This window comes from Myotis daubentonii, chromosome 10 (assembly GCF_963259705.1).
Source record: "Myotis daubentonii chromosome 10, mMyoDau2.1, whole genome shotgun sequence".
NCBI classification, from domain to species: domain Eukaryota; kingdom Metazoa; phylum Chordata; class Mammalia; order Chiroptera; family Vespertilionidae; genus Myotis; species Myotis daubentonii.
Genome location: NC_081849.1, coordinates 51,622,780 through 51,640,143, shown reverse-complemented (window position 1 = coordinate 51,640,143; position 17,364 = coordinate 51,622,780). Strand labels below are relative to the sequence as shown.

Genomic DNA, 17,364 nt, shown 5'->3' with positions numbered 1-17,364 from the left:
ATACCCCTTTATCTTAATTTAAAGTAACTATGAGGTTGCACACTACAATAGCAAATTTGTAATCAGCTTAAAGATGATGCCTTAAAAGTACAATTAAACATGTCATAAGGGAAGAAAACTCTGGGGACTACAAATAGGACCATGCTTGCTGGGGTTTTAAACAGTGGTAAGACTAAGAAAACTCGCCACCCAGTGCTGCCAATGGTAACTGCAATTTGTTTTTGTGTAAAATGAGTGCCCTGGAGGATTACTTCAACTTCATTACTGAAAGAATGACTAGCCTTTACCTTCCTATGTGAATAGGAGCTGGCTACGTGGGAAAGGATGTTCTTCTACTAGGCTGTTTTTTCCCCTTATTCTTATTTAGCACACTTGACATTTTACAAAGTCTTTGTAAACCTCAACAGAGAAAAAGTGTTCCATCCCAAAGTGAGCTAATTGTATATGAACAGCCCAGATATTCCTATTATCAACAAAAGTGCCTAAGCTCTGCTTGACCCTGAATTTAGCAACTCAGCAACACCATATAATAACTGTGGCCTAAGACCTATTTGTGTTAAGCAGGAAAGCTTGCCTAGGGGAAAGGTATTCTCAAGTGGAAAAAAAATAGATAATTTATTCTTTTAACAACATAATTTACTCTGACCTTATTAGAAACAGGTTATAAAGGCCACGTAAGATGATAATCTAAAAAATTCTGTAGATTACATATTGATAAGAAGTTGTTACCATAATATAATCATGTTTCTAAGTCTTTAGTTTGTTGCCTCATTTAGAAATTAATAGATAAACACACAAAGGCAATCATATACATTTATTTGCCTGCAATGTTATCTATTGCCACAAGGACAAAGAAAGTTATGTGAATACATGATAACCAAAATATACGTGTGTAAGTATGGGGCCATGTTAATAATAGCATTTCATACCTAGTATTTGTCCTACTTGACATTTTCCAAAATATTTTCCATAGTATGCTGAGACTACAGCAGAGATAGTGTATGTCAGTATAGAACCATGTGATAAAAAGAGCAACTCAGCAGAACAAATCAGTTTTTTTAAAAGAAGACATTATCATTCTATTTTTAAAGGTAATGAACTATATTCCTAATAATCCGTCCTGACTTTTATCAGTTAATTCAGTTAAGTCCTTCACTGTCAAAGGATTCCTTTTGTACTAACTAAACAATGTATACCATCTTCCAATCTCAACCTCATTAAAGAGATTACGGATTTCTGCAATATTTTCATATACTTAAAGTATTAAATAGTAAAAACTGGGGGGTATCAAAATATAAACCCAAACTTTATGAACAATAATATGCCATCCTCTTTTATTAAAATAACAACAAAAATCAGTACTTTCTCTTTTAAACAATAAAAAACACAATTTCTTTTTTTAATCTTAAAATGTCAATAATGTCTTAAAATTAAGAATGACATTTTTTAATGACATTTAAAACTGTGACATTTTAAAAAATGGATAGCTTAGTGTTCAGGAGGGCAGGAGGTAGGCGCTGAAGTCCCGGGCTAATTCCCGATCTGCCATGTGTTAGCTGGGGGAACTTGGAAAACCTAAGTCCTCGCCTGTACACGGAGAGAGGATCCCACCACTTCACTCCCTAAGCAATTTACACACATTAACTCGCCGAGTCCCCTCAACGACCCCATGGGTGGGTCCTGTTATCGTGTTCATTCTCCAGAGGAGCTAAATGACACCCAGGAGGTTACATAACTTGCCCAAATGGGGAAGGGTGGCAGATACACCACCCAAAAAATGGGCCACTTTGGCATAAGGATAATTTTGAACTGAAAGCAAGAGATAAAACCCCCATGTGAAAGATGCCAGGAAGAAAGAGACATTCTTATCACCGGAGATGGGGAGTCGAGGCCAAGAGGACTATACAGACGGAGCTTGTTAACTCTGATCTTCCACTAGTCTCCCCACATATTTTAGTCACTTTCCCACAATTGCCTCTTTACTCAACCTGGCATATAAGCACTTGGGTTTTTACCACTTCTTTTGGTCTTCACTCTTCTATGAGGGCTGCCATGGACATGTAAACATCTGTGTGCTTTTCTCCTACTAACCTGTCTTATGTCTAGTTCTCTAAACATACATCCTTTAAATAGCTATTAGATAACAAAAGGAATAATACTGATTTCTAACCATGAAACACAGGAAAAAGCAAGGTCTGCTGCCTATGTTAAGATGACAGAGGTGTTCTAAAATCAAGAATACAGAACAGAGTTTGGAAAAATCAGGCTTTGTGGAAGCATATTTCTGAGAGAGGAATTTATTGTGAAACTCCTGAGAAGGCAGAAACTTCACAGAAGACCAGAGACATCACTGCAGTTTTTCTGTTAGTGAGGCTAATACATTATGATGTGAAAGGGAAGCAACATTGGCAGCTTTCAAGGAACAGAAACAAAATAGATCCAGAGACATAGAAGCATGGAACAGCCTGCTGAATCTCAGAGGGAAGGTGGGGGTGGGTGGCTAAGTGGGAAGATATCAACCAAAGAACTTATATGCATTTATGCATAACCCATGGACACAGACAATATGGTGGTGAAGGCCTGGAGTGGGGGGAGGGCTATAAGGGATCAATGGGGGGAAAGGGGACATATGTAACACTTTCAACAATAAAGATTTTAATTTTTTTTTCAAAAAGGAACTTGGAGTTGACAGAGCCAGTTCTGACTGTGAAGCCAAGGCACTAATTCCTGACATGCTGAGAAAGGCCTGATAAGCAGTCGTGTCCACAGCACCCCACAGTACCCTAGCCAAAAGGCTCCTCAGAAAATTCACTGGCCCTGGTCAGACTGCGCCCCACTATTTTGCCTCCGGTGTAGGGGATCTGGTCGGAGAGAAAAACAACTCTGAGCGCCCCAACCACAGCCCCTGTCCCAGGTCACAGAAGCAGATTCAGGAAACCACACAGGCCTGCCAGAGCCTGACTGTGGAAGACGCAATATCTAAGGTAACATTTAGCTGGAGAAAATCTATTCTGATCTTCCGGAGAGTCAGGCCAAGAACTGGAAGAGGGCCGGAGAGAGAAAACCTCCGTGTCCGGTCTGCATGGGACCGGATCCTACAGACAAAGGCTGAAGAGGCAGAGAGCCACCCACCATACCTGTGAATGTGTGGGGTCAAGGTGTGGCGGGAGCCTGGCTGCCAGAGGGTCTAAGCTGAAAATTCAGGATCGCCCTTAACTCCTGCCGATGCCCGGGGGGACCCTAGTCGGACTGGGCCAGGACGAAGGAAGAGGTTGGAAACCAGACTCTGGAAGGGAAGACATCTGAGGAACATCCCAGAGAGTAAACCCCCTATGAGTGCATGCAAATCATCTCAGAGAGGAGCCGGATCTGGTGGGAGGAGGTCCAGGTGGGAGAGGATGGGAGCCACTGGGGGAAACTGGGTTCTGTCCTCACCAGAGTCCACATCTCCTCCTCAGGGAAAGACACCATAACATGAAGGAAGGTTTGTGTGTCTTTTACAGAATTCCCCAGGGGAAAAGCATAGCTACTGGTTGAAAGAAATATTTTCTTAAATCCCAATAAATAGTAGTAATCATTTTACAATAGGAGATAAACTAGGCTTAAACATTTAGGAGACACTAACATTAGATTGAAAGGTGTATTGCATTCAGCAAATATTTCTATTTCAGATGCCTAATGTAACTTAAGATGCGAATTTAAAAAGCAAGGCTTGCTATTTATAAAACAACTTGAAATTATCAAGGATTCTTCGTGAATTTTGGTTTTTCACAACTAAAGAGGTTGACTGGCATATCAGAGAGAGAAAAACGGGATAATTTTATAAATTTGATTTTCAGGTCATGGCCAAAGCAATTTATAAGAAGAGTATGACTTGATGACAATAGTCTAAGTGATTCATGAACTTTATAGATTTAATATAAATTAATTCTGGAATTACTGGGAAATAATTTTTAAAAATAAAGCCTATAATTTTCAAGTAATTTATTTAAAAGGAAAAACAATCCATGTAATTGCGATTTCATTTCTTAACAGAAACTCACCTAAAAGGACAAACCCATCTGCTTCCGTGTCTGACGCCGAGGGCTTTTGCGGCTCCACGGGCTTCCTGAAGAAGTGAAACATCGCTGCGGCCAGGGTCTGAAACAGAAACACTGTATAATGTCAAACTCAAACGAAACTGTAAAACTCCTACCCTTCCTAGCAGCAAGCCAAACATACAGATATCACAGTAACTACTTTTTAGGAATCCTATTACCAGGCTTAAAAGCACGAGCCCTCCTCTCTGGGTGTCAGAAAGAGCCAGAAATTAAGGTGCATGGACTTCCACGGTCAAGTGAATCCTGTCAACTTCTCTCAACTTTTGAACATGCAAGAAACAATCCAAGAAATCACTCCAGGAAAAAGGAAAATCAGCAGATAGCACCACAACCTGGAAGGATCTCGCTGAACATAAACATCAATCATACACTGACTGAGGAAAGGAAAAACAGAACAAAACCAAAAGAACCTGTCATGATGTCACAACTAGCTTGAGGCTCATAGAACTGAGACCGCCTGAGAAAAAGAAGGCATGTCAGGCACCCTCTCCAGTTGGTGATCGGATTCAGACACTCAAGAGCTGTAGCCACTGGAAGGCTGAAGCCAACTTCAAATCCCCATCAGGGCAGATCTTTGTGTTGGTGAGATTATTGTGTGCTACCCCCAAACCACACACACACACACACACACACACACACACACCCCTCCTCTTCAACCTCCCATCCCTGCACATTCAGAAAGGCCAACAATTCCTAGAAAACAAATGGGAAGGAAGTTTAAGGGTCTTGCAAGGACACATTACACTCTAAGGACAGTCCCTATAAACAGAGCCGTGTAACAGACAAAGAAAGGAATAATCCTGGTGGCAGCAAATGCTCCACATTTTTGTTTCCATATTTTCCACCCAAACCAGAAGATCAAGCAGGGAGGGTTAGTAAAGATTTGATCTCAGCGAAAGCCTTCTAGAAACTGTGACTTGAACTGGGATTTGTGCAGGACAACACGCCCTGGGCTGCAGATCCAGATGGTAAGGGAGCCTATTTGCTGTTAGAAAACACATCTGGCAGATTTCACTTTTTAAAGGGGTGAAAAAAACGGAGAAGAGAAAAACACCAGCCATGGGAAAAAGAAAATGTTCCAGTCGAGGGAAGGAGCAGCCTCTGAAATCCTCAAAGATTTCTGCCTGGACAAAGTGATGGATCCAAAAGAAAAGCCTGGAAATAGTTTAGCACCCTCAACAGAGCACAGGGGACATGGCCTCTATGAAACTGGTAGAAAACAAGATTAGATGAAAAAGCAAAAGGAAAAGACAAGGAATGGGATAAAAAAATGACTGAGATCAGAGAATGATATCAAAAAATAATTGGTTGGTTTACATCAGGAATGCAAGAAAATTGAGTTCAAGTTCAGACTTAAAAGACCGGAAGAGGCAAGTAACTCCTCAACCCCAAACGGTTAAAAATAATACGAAGAAGGCCTTTGAAGGAACAAAAGCTGATTAAAACTCAACCTCGGCTAAGAATGAAATCAAGGGTGCAGCCACCGGACATGAACACCCCTGTGCGGATTACTGCGGCCCTCAGTACATTCTTTCACTTAGGATACATGCATGGTTCAGGAAAAAGAGACAAGGGGTGGGCCTCCAACTGAAAGCCGGTGGAGAAAAAGATACCCTCAAATAAGTAAAGAAGGAGGAGTACGTGGAGGGGTAAATGAGAAAGATAGAAAAGCTAAGTTCTATCTAGCCAAAATTATAGGTCTGGCTATTGATACATGAAGCTGACTCGGATCAGAGAAGAAGTGAGTGCCATGTTTGAGAGCTGTGATGCCAAAATAACCAGCCGTCTGGAGGAAAAGAGGACCGTGAACTGACAGACAGAGGAAGCTGCCCCCAACGAAGGCCTGTTCTCCCGGCCAACCTCAGGGTAGCCAAGAAGTTACCAGAAAGGGAAGAAAAAAAAAGGAGGAGCCAATAGCCATGGAGAACAACGGACTGAGGGGTGGGGGCTCCTCCAGGAAGCAGAATCTGGGCGTAATAAATAAACATTCTCCAACCCAAGGTGAGATCCCCCAAATGCCTGCTCAGTGGGATTTCAGAATTGCTACTGCTCTGGGACTGCTATATACAGGGTGTCCCTGCAAAATATAGACACACTTTAACAACTGATAGCTCAGTTTTGAAAATGAAATGTATTTTAACAAACATTGCCTTTATAATATTCAAAGTGTGTGCATACAATTTGGGGAGGTGTTTTTTTTATTATTATTATTATTTCCCATCCCTCCCCTTTCTGAATGGGCATTATCTTTCCCAGCTCCACAAGGTTGGAGGGGACACAAGGGACAGAACACCAGTCTTTTTAGTTCACGAAGTCTCCAGACCAAGAGGTGCCACGTCTGGACCTGGTGAAGAAATACTGCACTTTGAGCACGATGCTATGACTTAATGGGGCAATTTGGGTTACGGACCTTGGGAAGGGGTGTCACTTTGCCTATGGCAGGGAGAGAGAGCTGAGTACATGGCGGCCACAAAGGAGAACCCCAGAATCATGAGGGCTGTTCACTGGCTCTCTGCCTTATTGAGACAGATCAGGACGGCAGTCGTCTGCCCTCCTGAAGCAGATGTGGCCATGTCACTTGCTTGGTTCACCTGTCACGTGCCATTAGATTGTTAGAACAAGGAGCTGTGTGGCCAGAGGAAGAGAGGCCCTTTAAAAACTGGTTCCTGTTCTAATGTATAAAGAAAAGTCTTTGAACAGAAAGGACTCAAATTCCCAATACCTTTTAATGCCTGGCCACAAAACAGGCCTGGAACCAACACGGAAAACACTACATAGTTCTGGTATGTCATTCTCAAGCCCCCCCCCACCCCACCCCCGCCCTCCAATTTTAGATATGTTGTTAGGAAAGCCAGACCAAACTCAGCTGTAGTGCCAGAATCTCCTTTTAATGCAAGTATTTTGTAGGGAATTTATAACTTACGTAACTAAGTGAAGCATTGAAGTTTTTCATGACCTAAAACATAAAGCTGAAACCACCTACAGGCTGCAGCAGTTTGTTGAAAGTATGACTTACTGGCAATGCATAATGTTATATTCCATCCCTTTAGAGCATCATAAAATTCCAGACAAAGTTAGAGGAGGGATAATTTAGGCTCCAGGAGTCAAGAAATTTCCAGGCCTGGAGAAAACAGGTCAGGAATAAGAAAGGTAGCAGAGACAGTAACAAGAACTCAGAATGCAGCAAGAACTGGTTTCCTACAAATAGCCATTGGAAATAGCTCTAAAACGGTTACAAAAATACCAGTCACCCTCACATCTAGTATCCTGCCAACCTGACCATCATCTTAACTCCTTCTTCTACAAGGTTTTCCCTGGAAACATGGTCAATTTTCCACTACAAGTCTCAAGATTCCCTTATATATGATCAATTCTGCTGCTGACATTAATGATAGGAACCTCAACGCAGTCTACAGAAACTGCTCCATGCATAAAAAGACTATGTCTGAGATCCTAAAATCTATAATCAAATTATCTTTATGCCTTGACATTTTTTTCATGTCACTGAAAAACACATACAGTGTAAGAAACATTTATCCTGGGAGGGTTGGCAATGACCATGCTAAGATCTCCCGCCTGGGAGCTCATTCTCACAGGAGGAAAGCGCATGGGTAGGTCCCCACTCCAGCAGCCAGATTTTGTTACCCTGCCAAAGGCTAGAGAGTGGGACGGAAAAGGGGAGTAACTGCAAACCCCACTATCTGTCAAAATGCTCTGCACACTCTGTCTTATGTAAGATCTCTATAATTCTTCACCAAGCGTAAGAATTGAAGTAGGTGGCATACTGGTCCAAGTTCAAGTGGTTAGGAAATAGCAGTGCTAGAATTTTACACCAAGTCCCTCTGGCACCCAAACTGGATGCTTTTCATCAATAAAGCACCAGAGAGAAGGAGCCTCTCACCCTTAGGACATTTGTGTTACATTTTAATACATTTCCCAATATTAGTCAAAAACACTGGATTAACTTCATGTTTTGTCTCTATTAATCCCTACCCTCCCAGCCTTGCTCAGCTCTATGCTCTGAAGACCTTTATGACTTCCTCAACACCTGTGTTCAAGACCTTCACCTACTTTTTATTTTAGAAACATCTATTAAGTGTTTAGGCCAGATACTGACGGAGCACTGCAAATGCAGCACTCGACTTATATTTAGGGTAGACAAACTGCAACCCCCGCCTCCCACATCTGTGGCACCCCTCGGCAAAGGCAGAGGCACTCTGGAGCCTCATCCCCAAGTGGAGGAGGCCTGTAACAGTCCTGCTGCCCCAGGCCTAGTGTATGGTAAGCCCCAGCCCGCATTGCTCTGATGCACGTGACCTTGACATTTGGGCTTCTTTTGCTTGGAGTTCTCAAGTGTATTCTCATCTTGTTTCCTTGCTTATAATTATCAGTATTTTTTAAATTGTCTACAGTGAGAAAATTCTACATTTAGAAATAGAAAAAATTACCAAAATTTATTCTGAAAAATACATTATCATCTAGCAACAGCACTCTTGCCTGGCTGAGCTAGGAGCCGATTTAGAATAATACCTCCTAATTCTCAAACATGAGAATCCTGAAGCTGCCTGACATGGGAGATAAAGAATACACATGCCCAAGCCACAGACAGGCTGGGGAAAAACACTTGCAAGTCACAAATCTGATATAGAATGTGTGTGTATAAATACGTAAAGATGTGTGTATATGAAAACATAAAGAACTGCTAAAACTCACTAATGAGAAAACAAATTAATAAAGACTGGGCAGAAGGCATGAACAGACATTTCACCAAAGAAGACATGTGAGTGGCAAAAAAAAAAAAAAACATGAAAGAATGCTCAACATCATCAGGCAGAAGGAAAAGGCAATGAGATACCATTACACACCCATAAAATATTTAAAATTGAAATGGCTTGCCATGCCCAGTGTTGGCAAAAATGTGGAGCAACTGGAACTCTTGTGCACTGTGGTAGGTGTGTGATATAGCACCATTACTCTGAGCAACAGTTCAGTAGTTTCTTAAAAACATAAACATACACCTACCATATGACCCAGACCTTCTCCTTCTAGGTATTTACCTAAGAAAAATGAAGGCATATGTCCACAGTTGTACACAAATGTTATACAGCTTTCCTTTGTCATAGCCAAAAACTGGAAACAAGCCAAATGTGCAACAGAAAAATGGATAAACAAACTGTGGCATATCCATAATACTATTCAGCAAGAAGAAAGCATGAAGTCCTAAGATAGGCTACAACATGCATGAATATCAACAAAACTAAGCTGAGTGAAAGAAGCCAGGCTAAAGAGAGTTTATACTGCGCGATTCCATTTGTATGAACTTCTACAAAATGCAAACTAATGTATAAGGACAGAAAGCAGATCAGTGGTTGCCTGGGGAATGGGAGGCGCAGGCAGGGATCACAAAGGGGCGCGAGGAAACTTGTGAGGGTGAACTACAATATTGTGTAGGTCACAATTATTCCAAAAACTGTCTCAAACCTATTAATCTACTTTGTATATGTTACAGATACAGTCTTTGTATTTTTTTTTTTTAAAAAAAATGCTTTTCTCTAAGCATTCACACAAAACTTGAAAATAAAAGAGCAGTGGCTTCACAGTTTTCATTGTAGACACAGGCTGCACATACAGGACTAGCTGACTGCTAGGCAGGCAGATCCTATTGCCCTCAAGGGGAGGAGAGTAAGGCAAGTTATAGATTTATTTTTTCCTATTATTCTAAGGCTTACCTTTTAAGAAATATTTCCCATGACAAACGGATTAAAGGATTAAGGAAACCTCATTTTTTCAACTTGCTTATCTTCTTTCAATTTCAACAGACTACTAAATAATGTAAATATATCACATAAACTGAAATTTTATGTGATCAATAGATAGATCAATAGACGAGAATATATGTACACACACATATTTTTCTTCACATTTGTGCCCAAATCCAATAAATATTTATATTTCATGCTGCTACAAAAATTAAAATATTTTTTAAATATATTTTATTGATTTTTTACAGAGAGGAAGAGAGAGGGAGTTAGAAACATCAATGAGAAAGAAACATCGATCAGCTGCCTCCTGCACACCTCCTACGGGGGATGTGCCCACAACCAAGGTACATGCCCTTGACCGGAATCGAACCTGGGACCTTTCAGTCCACAGGCCAATGTTCTATCCACTGAGCCAAACCAGTTAGGGCGACGAAATTAAAATCTTGAACAATGTTTTAATCTTCCTCCACATCTTCTGTATGGTGGGTTATGAATTGCATGCTTATGTAAGAATAATACAAATTTAGATAACAAGTTTACTAATTTATTCTGAGAGATATCAAAAAAGGAGGTGACCCATGCTTTTGGTAGTGTTAATCCTGAGAGACACTACACAGTATAAAACATTCCAGAAGAATCAATGAGAATTAGAAGAGCCCTGGTGGACCTCACAAATAGGTAGCCTTGAGTTTAACTTCATCCGATGGTTTGGGCATAGTTATAAAGAAGAGGCCTTTCCTATAAAAAGGACCACTATGAACAATAACACGATGTGTTCTTTGGGAGTGACCTCAACAGAGACACGTAGATAAGCAATAGAAAATAAGACTACAAAAAAAAGGCACAGAGAAATTATTGAAAGAACTAAAAAGTCAAGGAAATATTAGAATATCCGGTGTGGTATATAGGATTTGTTTACTATTATTGCGTAGTCTGACTTTTGAATTTACCACCTCTGGATTCTACTGAAGAGCTCAGTTGTTTCTACTGCTTTGAAATGTGAAATATAGTTAATATTTTAGTCCTGGTGTGACAGCCAAGTATCATGGTTTTGCAAACCAGCCTTCTATGAGACAAGGAGTGGAGGAGAGCGACGGCCTGGTCCAGCGGTTCTCAACCTGTGGGTCGCGACCCCTTTGGGGGTCAAACGACCCTTTCACAGGGGTCGCCTAAGACCATTGGAAAACACATATATAATTAGATATTGTTTTTGTGATTAATCACTATGCTTTAATTATGTTCAATGTGTAACAATGAAATTGGGGGTCACCACAACATGAGGAACTGTATTAAAGGGTCGCGGCATTAGGAAGGTTGAGAACCACTGGCATAGTCTAAAGAAGACACCCGTAGGGAGGGAGATGCCCAGGGAGCCCAGTGGAAGAGCCCTTCCCTAAAAGGCTGGCGAGATCTTGATTGAGGAAAGAGTGAAAAGTCTTTTGAAGGTGCTGAGCTGGGAAAGTCTGTAATCAGATGTGCCCTTGCTATGGTCACCATAAACGACAACAAAAGAAAAACAGGACCAGACTGAAGCTATGGCTTAAAGGCATCTCTCCCTCTGAAGAGGATCCCAAGGCATCGAAGAACCACTGGGAAATGTAGCTTGAAGGTCTCAAGTTGCCTGTGCCAGAAGGTCCTCCCCTGTAATGCCTGAGTGTGGGACTCGGCCGGGACTTGAACTGCCGCTGTCACCAGTCCTCTCAGAGATAACCTTTTAGCTGAAGTATTTGTTTTATACTATTGGATCCTGTCTGGTAGGTTTTCTAATTTATTTGCTTTTTCAAATGAAACAAGCAGGGTATCTAATCATAAAAGTAATTTCTATTTTGTGTATGTGAAAGGAGAACAAGTTTGTATATTCTTAGAAAGAAAATATAGCAGACACACCAAACCTAACAGTTGTTATTAGGATGCACAACCAGTTTATATTTACTCACTCTATGGTTCTTTTTGTAGTATTTGCCTTTTTCTAAGCTAAATATCATGTTATTTTACAGTAATACTTTGAGTGATACTTTTGAGTTCTCTTTTGAACCCATTATATTAAATATTAAAAAAATAATAGAAGGTACCATTGGCAGCACCAACCAGTTCCATAAAGGAATGTGTACGCAGTGTTACCAAGTTTCATTTTTCAAGACAAACTGGATACCTACAATTCTGAAAAATCTGGTTTCCAAAGGATAGCAACAAATTCAAAATGTTTAAGAATATTCTGCAGAATGCCTAAATCCTTTCAAACTGGATTTGGCCTTTAGATGGCAAAATTTCAGACCAATAAAAAGGTGTTTAAAAGTGTAAATCTAATCACAATAAGAAACAATTGTGAAAGACTTAGGCATGTAGTGGATATTCTGGCTAGCTCATCTATCTGGTTATCTTCACCCCCGGTTTTCTTTGACTAGGTTATGCAATAACTCTATCGGAGGTGATGTGTATGACACTGACAGTCATGTAAATAAGCCCTGCCTACAGAAGTGTGCCTGGAAGACTGCATTAACTTCTGTCCTGAGGATAGTGACCTGTTTTGCACCCATTTATAAATTGGACATCCCCTCATTCTTCTATAAGTACTTTGAGTGATACTTTTGAGTTCTTTTGAACCCATTATAATATCTTACTAATTCCTTAATTAATGAGTAACGTCTTTTTTTAATATATTTTTATTGATTTCAGAGAGGAAGCAAGAGGGAGAGATAGATTCTCATCATTCTCAACATCAATGATGAGAATCATGGATCGGCTGCCTCCTGCATGCCCCCTACTGGGGATTGAGCCTGCTCAGGCACATGCCCTTGAATGGAATCGAACCCGGGGCCCTTCAGTCCACAGGCTGATGTTCTTGCTCTGAGCCAAACCAGCTAGGGCATGAGTGACGTCTTTGACAGGTTTTAATATTTGTACGAAAGATGTGATTTGATCCTGTTTAAAAATGTATCCATTAACTTCAGACTACCAATTAGGATCCCAAAGATTGTACCCCTGTCTTTCCATCCCACCTCGGTATTTTTCTTTTTGAAGTTTTGTGACATTGGTGTAATATCTGGGAGGATAAGGAATAGGGGATCGGGGAAAGACATACAAACTGATGTCACATATGAGCTCCACAGAACTTCTGAAAGTCAATTAATGAAATTAAGGTATTAACATAAGTTTATTTCTCCCTCTCTGATTTATGCCCAGACACACAAAAAAGGCAAAAAACAACAACAACCCGCTCAAGGAATAACATCAACAAAGAACTGAATCTTGGATCCATAGATGTTTTTCAAACTCCAGGTCCAAACTCTTTAGAGGATGTAAACTCAACCTACTGAGTGATGGCCAGATTTATTAACAGAATGAAACAGGAAAAAGACAAGGAGAAAAGGAAGCGGAAGCATAAATATTATGAGAGAGAATCATATATGATAATGTGCTATGAACATTTGCTTTTGGATACATGGACAAGGTCATTGAAATGTATTTCTTAATTTGGGTTGCCAGCAAAAAAAATTTCAAAGCCGCTAATCATACTTTGGTACTCACATATCCCCTAAAAATGTTTTGAAAACTTTATGTGTCCCCACCCGCCCCCCCGCCTTGTACTTTTTAAGTTGTCATCTAAAACTTTCCATTCAAAATTATAAAAGATGTAATTTCTAGCATATTATAAATATTTATATGTTGTAATAAAGCCAAGATATCATTCTTTTACATTTATCCAATGAATTATAAACACTATAACGTTTTTATACACACCATCAACCATTTAAAAAATAGATGAACAAGTTCTTTTGTGACAGCAGGAAATTTTACATTGTTCTTTTTCTCCTTGAACTCTTACTTCCATTTCCACTGGCCCGGAGTAGCTCAGAGATGCCCCAGAACCCATGCAGCTTTTCTAACATATCCAGATGAATACAAGGTGGCGGTGGCAGTCTCATTTTTAAGAAAGCCTGTCCACTAATTTAACACTCCTAACAGTTCACTGCTCACCTAACTGGGAAAGTAACATCATGCGCATGTATAACAGTCATTAAAAATGTGAACTGACGTGATCTAATAAAACTCACTTCCCTAATATGACTGTCTAGTTGCTTTTAGCAAATTCAGAAATTAAACGCGTATTATTTTTAGCCAAAACAGAACATCTAAACTACTCAGAAAGTCGGCGGTCTGGAGCTACAAGTGCATGATTATAAAGCATTGGGCAAGGGAGGATTCCGGAAGAAGGCAACGGAGGTCCCTGGGCCTTCACGGTGTAGCTTTCAACAGGGGCTAAGCTGGGATATTTTTTCTTGATTTTATAGCTTTTTTCTTGATCCTTATAGTTTAAATCCTTCCCTATTTTATTTCGTATTCTATTAAAGGCCGAAAAGCTTTTCAGAAATGGGACAGGTAGGATTCAAACATGATATCCTGAAACAAAGTACCAGAAATCTAGGTTAGAATCCTGGGGGTGGAGAGGCTGCCAGTTTATCACAAGGGATGATTTTAACAGTCGGCCTTGTTGCCATGGAGAGCAGCACAGGCTTCATTTGATCATCGCAACGGCCAGCTACTGATCACTCCTGTAAGATAGCCACCACCAGAGACGCTTTGCAATCATTAGCTCTCACTAGAATAACAAAATCCTGCTATCCTAGAAGCATTACATTATCTGGAATTATTCACTTTCTGGAATTTTCTCTAGCAGAATGGCTTTCCAAGCATATGATAAAGGCATCTTGAACAGTCACAAGTTGGCCCAAGAAAATTTTAGAACAAAACCTTCATTCTTCTCAGGTCATCTCACTAAGGTAAAACCAACCTCATAGAAATTGACCCATCTTCATTACTTTGTAAATAAATATGACCCCCAAAGTTTCTATTAGAATCAACAGGGAAGTTTTGTGTACTTTTGTTGTTGGATTTGGGGATTTTTGTTTGTTTTCCTTTTAATTACCCTATTATTTTCAGAATCAAAAATGGTAGCCTGGCAGTGGTAAAAACTGACTACCTTTCCTTCTACTGTCCCTTATTCAAAAAAAGAAAAATAGAACAGTATAATAAAGTCTCCTCTGATTTACTAATTTGGCAGGGGGGGGTACAGGGTGGAGGGACGGGGGGAGTCTCCCAGTACATTAGACCCATGTTTCTCCATCTCTTTATTCTTAGTGTTTTGGTCCAGACAATTCTTTGTTGTAACTTACTTCTCTGTGTGATCACCTAGTATATGATACACTTTAGCCAAGACATCTTAATTTCCAGAGGTTTTATTTAAAAAAGAAAACAACAACAATTTCCCTCTCTTTAATGCCGTACATGTGGCACCATAGATTATTTTTTCTAAATAGTGTGGGAGATGTAGACATTTAGAAGATAAAGTTGTTGCTTTCTGGAGCTTATAAATAAACTGTACTTGTAATTTATATCACTTGGGTCTCAAGAATATAATTTAAAGACTTTAGTGTTGTCCCAACTCTTCTAAATTAATGATACAATGATATAATATATTTTTATGTTTTAATGAAGTTACAGACATAATTCCAACACACAAAAAACAAAACACATTTTGGTTTGGGCTTAAATAACACTGAACCTACCTATACAATACTAATTTCTACCCACTGCATTCAATGTTGCAACTCTGAAATGAAAAAAACACACACAACATACTAAAAAAGACTTCAGACAACTCTAACAAAACACACCTCTTCACATAAAACAAATGTCTTAGATGAGTAAACACATTTAAATAGTGTCTTAAGGGAGAAGGAAGTCATCCGATGTAAGGCCACACCTCTTTACGCTCTCTATAGCACAGGGAAAACCTAGAATGAATAAAAATAAAAATAAAACATTATTCAGTGTCGGTCTTTAAATTGCTCTATTTGCTCACTTAAATTCATTTAACACACAACAGGAACCCTTGTATTCAGCTTCCAAAAGGTCTCATCATTTGCCTTTCAATACAATCTAACTGCAGTATCAAGACTTTAATTCCTACCCGCCCACCCCCCTACCCCCGCCGCAAAAAAAAAAAAAAGAAAAAAAAGAAATCAGTTGTTTGTTCATTTTTAATTAATCCAACCAACATGTTTTAAAAGGCAAATACTGGCCAGGCACAGTGGTAGGGCCTCCAGAAACAAACCCAAACAGGACACTTTGTCCAAATTTAAGGAAATATCCAATCTTCTCGCTGCCTGTTTGGCCTGCTTCTCTGTCACCCCTCACAAAGCCAGTCCCACAAAGTATGGTGCTGAGTCCTGTGTAAAACTAGCACCAGCCATGCAAGAGGCTAACAAGTTGCTAACAAGTCCAGTCAAGCATTGCTATTTGTCTGGAAGCTTACTTCAGACTCCTGAGTAAACAAGAAAGCTGGCTGTTTTACCTCCTCCCAATTTCTCATCAAAGTGCACATAAAGATAACACAAGACAACAGCTGGCAATAGCTCCCTCAACCATGTGCCAAAGTCTGAGTAAGTTTCCATGAAAAGCACAATCAATAGGGATAGGCCAAGAAGTACAACTGACCAAGAGTTCATCGCTGTACTCTCTGCCACATGCTGCTACTTCTCTCCAAGGAATGCATGAATACGTGAATAAACAAGCAAACTAAAACTGGAGAGTGAACCACAAAGATGGGAAAGTATTTCATCCATTTCCATTGCCTTAACTTAATTCTAAAATACAGAAGTTGTACCTACAGGGTAAAAATAGGCTGCCAGACACACCACTGCCTGAAAACTCTATCTAAAGTCAGGCAGAACTAGGTCCCCTCCCCAACCCTGACCCCTCCCTCAGGAGGTCATCCACCTCCATTTGAAGGTCAATGGTTTGTACCTGCCCGAGGAGGACTGTAAAACAGGGTCCCAGACAGAAAAAGCTCCATGAGCAGAGCCAGGAAGGAGATCTCCTCTATGTTCAGACCCTCAGCCCAGCACCCACATATGATGAGTCCAGTCAGCCAGTGGGAACCGAACAGTGTGTGTGTGCATCCGTCTTTAGACGCGGAACTAGAAGCTGCAGGCAATAAAGTTCAGAGAGGGAGACTAAGGTAATCTCACCCACCCAGTCTCTCCTTCAGTAAGAGATTACCAGAACACGATCAACATAAAGGAGGGAAAATATGGACCCAGAGATTTAGGAGGCTATTTCTCTGATGATTTTTTCCCACAAGAAACTGTTGGTAAGTAGAGAAGACACCTTGGTAATATTCAAATGGTTGTGAAAAGCCACAGTCTCTTACATCCAAGCTGCTGAGCAGAACGGCATAAAACCCAGATGGATTCAGGGTCTCCACTCTCAGACAAGCCCGCACCCTTCCTTCCTTCTGGGGAAACACGGTTTCCTTCTCCCTTCACTATCGTATTGTTCATCATCACTAAGATGTCCAACATACTTAAGGACAACCTGGCCGTGCTGGTAACAGTTATAGCTTGTAATTTATTACCGAAGTACTCAGTGTACCATGGCACTGTGCCCAATGCTTTACAAACACAATTTTCTCTCACGCTTACAATCATATGAAGCTTTAC

At 40.3% G+C, this 17,364-nt stretch overlaps 1 protein-coding gene across 6 annotated transcripts in view; it reads right to left on the bottom strand.

The window, feature by feature from the left end:
• Window positions 1–17,364, bottom strand: part of UMAD1 (UBAP1-MVB12-associated (UMA) domain containing 1) — a 190,654-nt gene that overhangs the window by 167,148 nt on the left and 6,142 nt on the right. For 3 of the 6 annotated variants that reach the window (XM_059712406.1, XM_059712407.1, XM_059712405.1), the window contains 2 exons: window positions 15,538–15,657; window positions 4,044–4,140 (listed from right to left, as the gene is read on the bottom strand). In XM_059712406.1, the coding sequence (XP_059568389.1) occupies window positions 4,044–4,140; window positions 15,538–15,609 (169 nt within the window). In that variant the 5' untranslated portion in view covers window positions 15,610–15,657. Of the gene's footprint in view, window positions 1–4,043; window positions 4,141–15,537; window positions 15,658–17,364 lie in introns of those variants that run through there. The other 3 variants (XM_059712402.1, XM_059712403.1, XM_059712408.1) reach the window with 2 other exon arrangements.